We start from the raw sequence: 12,709 nt of genomic DNA, 5'->3' as shown, positions 1-12,709 counted from the left end.
TGTATATTTTGTTTGCTTGTTTTTGTTAGTTTTTAACAGTGAATCGCTATTTACATGTACTTGCAGCAATTTTTTCTTGCATTTTGACGATGGAGGATTATGGATGACTCTTTCTTCAGAATGGAGGGTAGTTGAGTTGAGATCAACAGCATCTACTTTTGCACTGGACCACTTATTTGGGGGCATGTATCAATGCTTGAGCGCACACAGTTATGTAGATGCTATACTAAGCATTGTGTCTACGTATAAACCAACATTCTGTGCCCACTTCGTCCATACAAGTCATTGTGCCACACCTACAAGCACACTTTATGAAATTTTGTACACCATTTTTTTTTTCTTTCCGGTTATCAAATATGGAGGCAATTATGCCTGACTGGATTGAACGGCAACGTCTCACGTAATGTGAACAGAGACATGTTTTCTTGTACCGTTATTAATTGATTACCTCAAGCATGTCTGGCAAACAAGTATTGTATCTTTGCGATGTGGTTCATACTTCACATAATCAATCATATCATTATCTTCTTAAGCCCTTGACCAGAAATTTACTGCCCTCGATGAGAATATATTCAGCTCTTTTAAGGAGTGCCTGGGTATAAACAGTTTTGTTTGCAAAAAAAAAAAAAAAAAAAAAAAAAAAAACATTCAGCAGCATGACAACACTTTTTTGTGTCATTTCTTGGTATGAGACTAAAGAAGTGCTTCAGTGGAGGCAAATATGCTGAACTTTATTCTGCATTAGATGAAATACTTGATTGAAATAGTAGGGGGGGGGGCAGGAGAAGATATTGACAAAGCAAACAATGAACAAATATAAGGTACCAAGGTATGTCTTTTGAGGTCTCTGATTTCCCATGAACCCATATTTGCACTTTTGGCATGAACTTGCTGATCATGTTGACACAAAGGGTAAAACAGTGGAAAATTTCCACACCCCCACTAGACTCTTAAAAGTACAAACTTAGATAGAGGTGGGGGGATATCCATTCTACTTTTTAAGAACTCTCTTGACCGACGATTTGGATGGGTTCTTTAACTTTAAAAGATGATTTGTTAGATGTCTAACTGTTAGTTGTTTTGAGTGCTGTTGATATTAATCTTGAATGATTTCGAAAAAACATGAAAAAGATACCACCATCCCAAGATAACAATTTCCAAATATATGTAGTCGCAGTGCTTCTGTCCATACATCTTGCATAAATACGACTGCTATCTGCCCAAGCAATGCTGTAGTTACGTGAAGACTTTAGCCTTTCCCCTACAGTTCATGTGCAGTATTGATTAATTTGCCAGAGGAAATAGTAACTGCTTCTTTCAAGATTAAAGAACACTACTTTGCTGAAGTCTGGAGCCAGAAATTACCAAGAGCAACCCTATCTTGAACCCCCACCCTTATATTGCCTTCAACATTGTGTGTATACTGAGAAGCGGGATACAGGTTGGTGATGACATAGCAATTAAACTGATATAAAAAACTATTTGCAATGGTTGTAAAGTCATTCGGGGATATTGGAGGTCATGCACAAATTGTGTAATGTCATTTATGCAATGGTCATAGGTCAGGAATACTGAAGCTGCAGTATACGAAACATACGTAATATCTCTCAATCAAAAAATGTCTGTGTTTCACTCGAAGATAAATCTTTCATTCACATTTCTGTATGTCCACCCAAGCAAAATTTGTGCAGAATTATATCTGGTTATATTTGGATTAGCACCCTTTACGGTTTTGGGGTACACAATGGCTGATTGAGGACGGGTCAAAATTCTTTCAGACCACTCAGCAATCATTCGTTATGCCACACCAAAATCTGTTACAATCAGTATCATCATGATCATCTGTTGCAAGATGTGTTGTGCGGTGAATCAGGCCGCTGTGCATTCTTGTTTCTTCTGTGCTATATTGTGAGATTTTGTGGGGTAGGACCTGATAATTCCAAGGAAGAATACTCACATAGGTCACCATTGGCAGACCAGCTATTAGGAAGAAAAGACAGGTGAAGAAGGCAAAGTATTCTCGCCGGTTGCCCTTCAGCAGGTAGTTCGGGAACAGGTCGATGAATGCAGTGACAAAGCCTTCCACACCGACAAACTGTGGAGAACAGCAAAAGAGTTGTTTGATTAAATGTTTGATAATCTATTTTCCAAAACATATGCATGCACACACACACAAAGAGAAGAACAACATAATATGACAAGGAGCCAAATGTTGCAGAAATATAAACTTTTCTTCTTTTTTTTTTTTTTAATGTATTGGCAGCTGAACAGTGTGGGACCCATAGCATTTGAATGCCAATCTCTGCAGATAGCTCCTCCTCAAAAACACACGAATGAATGAATTAGACATCAGTGCAGCAAAGCCTAGTCCCCTGTTTATCCGTCACCCAAGACCTGTGCAGATGTAAAAATCAATTCTGATTTTCTATAGTATTGGTAATATCTATCACTATAGGTGACTGATGATAAAAAGAGATGTGATGCTATGCATCAAGTTTCACTTGCATCTACTTGAAATCAGTAAGATAACTCCTTTTGAAGTTACTTTCCAAATTTTTTCTTTCTTTGACACAATTCTATTACTTTTGAACCAGAGCCATGGATGCAGAAGCTTCTACAGTAAACATGCAAACAGACATATATACAAACAAACCAACATCTACATGCTTGCAGTTGGGGTATTACATCAGGACATTGTACAATGACTCAGGCACTTTATTTTTCCTTCCCCACATACCCCATTCACTAATTGGTCAAAGGTAGAATGATATCTTATGAGTACATCTCAACATCCTTAACCACTGTAACTGATGTAACAAACTTCCACAGGTTATCCGAATGCAAATTTGTTCATGATGCAACAGCATGCATTTCTGTGCAGTTACATCATAAGCTTTATCTAATGTAATCACTTCTGTGAACTTCTTCAAGTGAGCCAAGGTAATCAAACTTCTATCCAGTCACTCTAACTTTACTGGAAAATACATGTACAGCACGACCTTTCTCGGAAGCTTACAGGCTGTGTACATACACCTTGTAGGTCTTGCGTTGGGTTGGTTAAAGCAAACCCACCATCCAACAGAGCTCGCACAAAATTCATGGGTCCCGTTCACCAAAAGGTTGTGGCAAACATACTGTTTACTCTAACTTGGACCCCCTAAAGCCCTATACATCTAGCATATTCAATCTCCTAAGCAATTAGCCTGTTCCTCAGAGCCAGCAAAGTCAGTGTGTTTGTTAAACTCTCTTGGAAAGTTGGGGGGAGCCTGGGTTGCAAACAGTTTCCAGAGGCTGGACAAAATCAATCCTTGGTGAATTAGCGAAGGCCTTCATGATATCACATAGACAGCGACAAGTCCTTGCACAGGTGTGCCTTAATCAACTTTTCCTCCCGCCCTAATTCAGCATTGACACAACCAAAAACAGGCACTGTTGGAGACGGAGATGACGATGATGAAGGACAAGGAGGAGGAGGAAGATGGGAAGAAGATTGAAAAGGAAGAGGAAAAAGGAAGGAGCAGAATAGATGAAGGAGAACAGGAGGGTTTTGTAAGAGAGCCCTATTTGTTTAACCCATTATAATCCAAAGTTTGGCGATCTCTGTGTTTTTACAGCTTCCGTACGTTAGTATTGCACTTTAAACAATTTGACACTAGCTATATTTCCCAGATGACCAAGAGAGGGTGAAAATCATGTGGAGACAAGCAAAAAGGACATTAATACACAAAACAGGTTGTAAGTTGTCTGTGGTCACAGTAATCTGATCCACGTTACAATCCACGCGATGTCAGTCTTCCCGTGCATATGCAAAACATGAATTTTTGCCAAATGCAAGCTCCAAAGTACAAGGATATCTTACTCCATACTGTCAGAGCTATTTAAATAACTTGGTGATGGTTCAACTTTATGAGCCGGCTCCCCAATTAAATGTACATGGTATATCCTATGGAAAAAAAAATAGAAGGAAAGTATACCATTGTTGTCGTATGTGGTCCAAACAGTCATTAATTCCACTGAATTGATTGTTCTATCATACCCTACAAATTACATGCCCTTCAATTTATCACTTCAAGGTGTTTTGTGTATCTATGTATACATCATCATCCCTATAATTCTACCATCCACCTTTATAGCTAAATTCATCTCTAAAATACAAAAAAAAAAGTGCATTCCTTTTAAATAATTTATCCATGTGCATGTAGCATTGTATTGGCTATTGAAAGAAGGAACTACTCTTTACTCTCTATTGACAACACTGAATTATGACCACAATTTTTTGAAAAGCTGAATTTGTATAAAATGAGCCCATCTTTGCTTTGGCTCTCTAAAATGACACTTCAAAATGCAAGCGATACTCTCCTTAACTTTATAAAGTCATTCTGGTGTGAGAAAGACCAAAATCGTAACAAAGGGGAAGCTTGTTCGGTGGAAACTGGCCAGAAAGTGATATGGATTGACTTGGATATGAAGGAGGAGAGGAAACACGTGATGTTTACATGCGTTCTTGAGTAACATTTCTACCCAAACACTGTGAATGCTTTGTTATCGTCTGAATAACCGGGAAAACAATGCAACATTGGCACATGCAAGTCAGAGTTGGGGCTCACACTGTGCATACATACGAGTTGGATAAATGCTGTTGAATGAGTGAAAGGTTGGATTTGATACAAATGAAAAAGGACTTGTTAGATCCAGGTAATAATCTATTATTTGCTTGAGTAAAAAACAAAACAAAGCAAAGCAAGGATGGAGCCATGTATTTAATACTAAAGTTCAGGGTATCTCTGATATTGCGTTGATTTTAAGAACTTTACACAATCAAAGAACTAAAGTGCCCAATAGATTAACAAAACATGTTTCATACTCCGAATCCAAAGACGATCACGAGGATCATAATAAGTGTGCTAAAATGGCGTACACTAAAATGAAAAATTGTATTGATACTATAAACAGCCACTATCATCATTGCTATAATTTTTATCATCATTATAATCAGCATCACATATTTCCTGTACTTATCACATGTTGTTATTAACACAATCACTACTGGTGAACATGAAGGGCAAAAGCAACTGATGTTCAAAGAATTGGTATTCACATTGTTTCTTGTCTTTGTTTCATTTTTTTTTTTTTATTGTGCTTATATCCAGCAAAGTCATATGTTCTGGTAGGTAATATTTTCAGTTTGTGACCAGACAATATGCTACCCTGCCAACAAGGGGCTCTTAACTTAAGGCTTGCAATCACTGGAGTGACCATTGTTTTAAATAGCCATTTCCAAGGTGATAATGACCAGAGCTGAATCAGAGTCTAGTAAAAATTATGCATGGGCCATCACTTCACTGGGCATGCATCGTTCCCCCAGGGGACACCTACAGGCCCTTGTGAGCCTGCTTCCTGAATAACAGGACGGTCAAAAAATTGGACCGACATAATAGCTTTAAAGGAGGCTGCTCCGTTTCTCTTGCAAGTAGACTTCTAATTATTGCAAACTTTTCTTCAGTGCATGGCAAATGGCAATACAACTTAGAACTGCATGTGCCAATATACCTACTGATATTTACATGGAGTAAAAATGAATGCCTGTACAGTTATGTACAACTCACCTGACTTATTTGGATAAATACAGAAATGAAATATATCTAAATTGACCCAGTTAATCAATTTTCTCTATCATTGCACTTGCAAATTGTACTCTGAAACATTAAAAGTGGGCTGGGGGGGACCCATACAATCAATTTGTTTTGACAGATTCTCTTGCACATAGAAGCATACAAGTGGAGCCACCTGTAGTGTAATGGATCTGGATCGAGTGTAACTATTCTCTTAAAAACCCCATAGAGCCAACTTTTGTTCATTTGGAAAATCCCAGGGATACACTCTCTCTCTCTCTCTCTCTTTCCTGACCTGTGGCGTGAGAGTACGACCTCGCATAATTATTCTAGGATGCACTGGATGTTCCGAGGGGGGAAACGCCCCCTTGGCAACAATGACTCTGGGCTCCAGAGCATATAGACACAGGGGCACTGCCTGGCAGGCTCTCTAAACAAAACCTATTGCCCGCACGTCCTAGGGGGTGTATGCACTGTGGGGAGTATTTGGGTACGGAGCTTCTGCACAAACAAGTTGCTGTTGTCGACATGCAAGCTTGGCTGGATGCAAATTCAGAGCAGACAGCACTGGAAGGACAAAAATTCATTCTCATCCTAAGGGCCGGTTCAGCCCCATTTCCTCCTCAGACTATGAAGGCCATAGCGCTCTGTGCTTGGGTTTAACCTTTTTTTTTTCTTCCTTTTAACATCTTCAAAGTAACAAGTAGCTCCACTGGGCCAAGATTATTTTAGCAACTAAGAAGAGAAGATAATATCATGGCTTTCACAAAATGAACAACCTGATTGATCTATCTATATATTTTTAAAATCTGCCACATGAATTTGCAGGTTGATTTTTTTTTTTTATTTGTACAGATCATCAATTGAATTTCCTTTAAAATGCAGGTAAAAAGAAGTCAAGGCACATGACAAAGAGTTCAGCATTGGAATGGCCTCTCCTAGTATTTCTGATGTCAATTTCTAGTCTCTGGTTTACTATATCAGACACGGCATATGATCAAAATGTTCAAAATCACTACTGGTTTCTATCTTTGCAGAATGGTTGCAACAGGCTAATCTATCCACTATCAACTATTCATGTTTGTGCGCTGGTTTAGTGTGGATGCAAATTACATTCACTGGAAGATGCTCAAGACATGTACATCGGCAGAAATGCATTTCACCATTTTCACAAATCAGCTCAATGCAACTGCAAGTTATTCTGTGTAGGCCTACACCTTGATCTTGCAAGAAATGCCAAAATCTATTCAAAAAGTGAGGACTTGGCGCATCGAGTCTAGGTTTTGCATATTGCTTCTTTTTTGTTGTTGTTGCAACTTTATTGTGTGCACTGTAAACTGCCATGTCATGCTGACAACTATAGATTCCTATTGTAAAAGAGCTGAGCTTGTGGGCTGTCTTTGTTTGAGAGTGGAAGATGTGAAGAAAAAAAAAATAAGAAAGAAAAACAGGAAGGAGAAAAAGACCAGGAATGGAAAAGAGGCTAGAAAGAGAAGAAGAACAAGGAGAATACAATAAAATGTCTGAGAAGAAGAAAACAAAGAAGAAGAGGAGGAAGAGGAGGAGGAGGAGAAGTAAACATGCATCAAGCATGGCCCATAAAACTGTAAAGTGCATGCAAGTATTGACAAGTACGTGTACACATTCAAGTGCCTCTCTTTCTTTTCTTTTCTTTTTTTTTTGGGGGGGGGGGGTGGCAAGGATTTTGTATTCATCTTCAAAGTAATGCTCTCCACAAACAATCATTCTGATGAATAGAGAGCCTCTGTGATCTACGACTGATAATGCATGACAAAGGAGGGGAAGAATTCTGGCTCCTCTAACTTTGAAAGGCTGGTGGTACGGAGAAATGGAGACACCTGCCTATCTGTGTTTGTCACACACTGAAAGGTACTATACTCTTCTTTCTTGACCGCCCCCCCCCCCCCCCCCAAGAAAAAAAAAATTACTGTTATTTTCTTTTTCATATTTTGATTGGCAAGAGACATATAGGACAGCACAAGTGATATGTTTTGGATCATACCAACTCCTGATTTGAAAAAAAAAAAAATCATTCTTTAACATTTCCTCTCTTCACCTCCTTTTTTAAAAAAAACACCAGAACAATCTTGCTGTATAGACTTTGTCTCGTAGTCAAGGTACAATAATTCCATATCATGTAGATTAACATTTTGCTTTCACACAAACACACACACACATACTCACACAAAAATCACAAGACCCTCAACATCACCCCCCTCCCCCCCCCCCCCAAGGGAAAAAAAAAATGGTGAGACAGGTTTTTCTTTTTCTCACATCAAGTCTTTTTCTTCTATTTACGATTGAACCATTGAAAAGTGGAAAATAACCTTGTCCCACATCTAGGGTGATTTTATTTTTGCAACAAAAAGACACATGATCCTATACATTTAAAATCTCATGTGCAAATGGGCCCATGTCCTTTCTGGGCACGAAACAAATGAGGCCTTCGAATACAAGGGATGTCACGGTCTTTAGGACCACATTTGCTCGTCAATGATATACCTACAGGACACCACCTTCAAATGAATTACTGTAACTTTCACTTTGATTTTACCAATGGGGTGCTTTACTGTTACCTCTCATGCCGAAAAGCCACCAAACTCTGTTAATATCTCAAGAAATACTTGTCGCAGAGAAATGCACCAAGGGAGTACAACAGGTCAATACCGTCATGGGGACTACTAGTATCATGAGGAACACTTCCATGCAAACAAGTGCCAGAGGTGATCCCATAAAGACACTACTCCAAACACATTAGAAAACATGACCACTATCTCCATATCTTTTTTTTTTTTACTACCTTTCCTTTCTTTTCTCATGTTTTCTTGAAGACCAGGGTTGTCCCTCTGAATTTATGTCTATTAAGATTCAGACAAGAGATTTTTCTTTCAAATTGCTTCCTTCTCATAACACCTTGACTTGCACCTGGTTGTCAGAGTAAGATTCTGTGTTCTAAATATGGACAAGGACTTTTGCAATCAAATGTGGCAATCAAATTAGGGCACATGGGCAAAGCTTTTAACTGTTCCAAAGTGTTACCTGTTCCTGTTCCTACAAGGGAACTGCAGAAATTTGCCTGGTAACATTGCCTGGAATTTCTTATCCCTGAATAATCTCACGTCCCTATAAATAAATAATAAAAAAAAAAAATCATCCCTCAAAAATGCTAAGTAAACCAGGTGTGATTTTGTGCCCTGAAACATGGATTGACATTAGTAGCATTAGATGTGCCTTGAACTGTGGTTAAATTCATATTTTTCTTTCATTTCATCCTTGTTTTTAACTATTTCTTCTTTATGTGATTTTTGTGGTCTAAAGCCCGATGCCACTGTCCGAATTTAGTGTTGATGGATGGCCTGATGAATAGATAGGTGTCAACTGTTCAAAACTGGTGGCACAGGAGGGGTAGGGAGGGGGTGGGGCAGGGGAATGGATGGGGGAAGGGAATGGAGAAGAAGAGAATGATCAAGCCCCTCTCTCTTTGTTGTTGTTGTTGTTGTAATGGATGAAAGACTGATTATATGATGGAAATGTATATTGAAATGATTGGGTACATATGTTGATATTATGCATTCACAAATGATGCAATTTGCAGTCGTATAAAACAATTTGGGACCCAACCCCATGTCCACTGCCACTTTTGCCTCATGCACTGAGCCACTTCATTTATCTATATAATCAACTGAAGAGGAAAATTACCAGAACCATTACACGGCCCCCATTTCACTCTTTCTCTCTCGTAATACTGTAATCGGTAAATAATTTGACATAAAAAAATACTGGCAATGACACGCTATTGACTCGGTCATCATTTGGAAACTCTTAACTGGCCATGATGGGGGAATCTGGAGATAGCTGGTGGAGATACGCATCCCACCAATGACTTCCCACGTTTCCTGCCCACGCACATTATCTTTCCCACAATTTGTTTCAATGCCCGATCGCTGCCGTCTGCCGGTCATGCTGAACCCATATATATACAACATGTTTCGACGTGACAGCCTTGAGACTGGTGTTACGACGCAAACATCAAATGACTTCTTGGTTTTCCTCGCTTGTGTGCGTGTGTGTTTGTCAGCGTTTGCCATCAGAGGTGAAACAATGCACTCCTGTCTCTTTGTTGACGACCCTGGAACACATCTTAGAAGCATACCGTCGCCTCTTGTGTTCAGCTCGGTGGATGAAAGCCCAGCAAGCAGCCATCCCATTCATCCTTCACGCACGATTACGCCTTTCTCTCACCTATACTCTAATGTGTTTTCCATCTACCTTCTAATTTGTACCCCCCCCCCCACACACACACACACACAATTAAGAACAGTCTGTTTCCTTCGTTACAGCCAGAGGCAACTCAGTCTTGCTAGCAATATAAGTATAAAGCATCTTTTTTTAAAAAAAAAAACGTCATACAATGCACACTGCCAGGTATCACCCTACGGCTACAGAATTCCTCACTGAATGCATAATGGTACCATGAAGACAATTTGATCTTTTTCAAAACGATCAACAAATAATTCTCCAGCAAACTCTGATCAAAACAGTATTAAAAAAAAAAAAAAAAAAAAAAAAAAAACCCACATATTTCAGCATCCCCTTTTCAATATAGCCTGCACCAATGCATGCATGCATGTCCCAAATACAAACATGATCAGAGCCTGCGGTTACAAGTCCCGTTTAGCTGTGCAATGATGTACAAAAAAAGGACAGAAATTTGTTATCTCGTGCATTTTGAATAAGTTTGCAAATCTTGACACCGGTGCTAATTTATATGCCCAACTTGTCATTTTTAACACCATCAGCACCCTTTGATCTGTCTCAGTGTATATGTCTGTAATCGTACTTCATTTTTATGTACGAGTATGCTATGTACAATTTTCCATCACCTTCTTCCACACAGCCCAAAGAGTGATGCATATCAACATGAAAAAAAAAAGAATCCTCATGATCATCCCTCTTTTAAAAAATCAAAAGCAAATACCGACATGAACTGCAAAAGCTTCCCATTGACAAGGATTAAAAAAAAAAAAAATCACAAAAACCCTAAACCACGTTGATCAATTTACCCACTGATAACAGACCATAAACCAGGGAAAAAAAACACAATGAATACATTGACACAGTGGGTGAACCGGTTCTAATCTGAAATGACTTTACACTAGTTGCTAAAGTACACAAAAGCGCAACAAAAGTCGTAAAACATTATCATCTGCATCGATTTACAGTTTGTATGCCTACATCCCACTATAAAAGTAGCTGTAATAAGTTCAGGAACTCTACAGACATATAGTTAACAGAGTACTACTCAGTACTTGCTTAATGCAGAAGCAAGCAAGGACCTTTGAGGTAAAGGATTTTTAACAATGGTGAACTTCAGTATAAGTTATGACCATGGTATCATTTGGGTGATGACCCATGAAAAGGAACCCTCAAAAGATCTGAAAACTTGGAAGGTGGAACGACTTAATGCATCGGGACATCATGAATAACAAGGGCATAATTTTTTTTTTTAAATTTTACTTCTGTTTGCAATGGTATAAAATCCTTGAAACTGTTTATTCAGTCTTCATACTGGCGTACCCATACTTCTGTTCAAACTCCGTAAAGCTCTCTTTTTCTCAGATCAAGTCTTTTTCTTCTTTTAACGACTGAATCATTGTAAAGTGGAAAATAACCTTGTCCCACATCTAGGGTGATTTTATCTTTGAAGAACTCTTTTCAAACCTATTTGAAATAACCGATTCGAAATGACCTTACTCCACATTGCACTTGTCATTCAGTGGGTCAGAAAAGGGTGCAAAAGCAACGACAGACAGACAGACACACACACACACACACGAAAGACAAGTTTGTACAAAAGGTACAAAACCACAACTGATTGCAACTTCTTCATATCAAGTAATAATCTGCAATATACATGCATTGTCTTGAAACATTTCCATCATGCCTGCATGTGAGACTCCCCCCCCCCAAAAAAAAAAAAAAAAAAAAAAAAAAAAAAAAAAAAAAAAATGGCATCAATCCAAACAGAAAAATTAATGGTCAATGATTTTGACCAATTCTTGGCCGAATACAGAAATCTGTTCCTCCTTGGGGTATACACTTCACCTTAAATGCACCAGTTTGGTTTGAGGATGTTTCCATCTTATCTTAAGTACAGATAAACCCCCAAAATAATCAAAAACTCCATTGACTTCCCTGCTGTGGTCACACGGCCACTGCCTCTGTACACTTGCAAGTGGCAACAGAACCATTCTCCTACATATTTACTCGATAAGGTTTCTCTGCATTAGCTGGATCTTTCCGAGTCTCATGCCCCATGTAAACAACCTCTACTACCTGTAGACAGCATTAACACCTCATATCAGATTACACAATGTGAACTTTGGAGGCAATTCCCACCATCAACATACCCGTATCACCTCAATTACATGTGATAGTAAACTTTACAACCGAGCATGTTCCTCTGGCATTGTATGATTGTAAAAGGTGCATATTCTTTGCGCAATGTTAACTAACTATGCCGCCTACATGTAAGTCCGCATTTCTTAACCGTTGGGCTGTGTAGCTCTCGCAAGTGGGCCACAATGTCAACCAAAAATCATATTTAAAAAAAAAAAAAAGATTTGTATTCGATTTCACCAGGCCTTGAAAAAAAAAAAAAAAAAAAAAATTGGTAGGGGCCGAAGTGGGTCTCAGGTTAATAAAGGTTAAAAAGCGCAGAAGTAGTGATGGTCTAACAAAGATACTTTTCTTCTTTTTTTTTTTCCTTTCATTTTTGCTGTATGCATCTTCATGGTACAATGAACTTGCTGTATGTCATACCTATTAATCACTGCAGATCAGTGGATTTCTGCCAGCAAACAAGCTTAAGGTAGGCAAAAGGTCATGCAGTGAATTGAAAAGAAAAAGATCTCAAACTACCCATAAATATGTCCCAGGCACAGGCCTGTGAATCACTTTATGATGGTTCACAGAAAACACTGAAAAGCGTGACCTCAGCTTAAGGACTACTGGTAAGGCCAGTTCTTACATTTCATTTACCTCTGTTATCAGGATGGGACACCCTTTTGAGATCT

General features: G+C 38.7%; 1 protein-coding gene across 1 annotated transcript in view; it reads right to left on the bottom strand.

The window, feature by feature from the left end:
- LOC140236126 (sodium- and chloride-dependent GABA transporter 2-like) overlaps nucleotides 1-12,709 on the bottom strand; it is a 57,428-nt gene that overhangs the window by 10,894 nt on the left and 33,825 nt on the right. Inside the window, 1 exon segment of the mRNA XM_072316102.1 lies at nucleotides 1,958-2,095. Within this exon segment, the coding sequence (XP_072172203.1) occupies nucleotides 1,958-2,095 (138 nt within the window).

The sequence above is a fragment of the Diadema setosum genome, chromosome 1 (assembly GCF_964275005.1).
Source record: "Diadema setosum chromosome 1, eeDiaSeto1, whole genome shotgun sequence".
NCBI lineage: Eukaryota > Metazoa > Echinodermata > Echinoidea > Diadematoida > Diadematidae > Diadema > Diadema setosum.
Note: the sequence above shows the minus strand (reverse complement) of the source record. Positions and strands in the feature narration are given on the sequence as shown.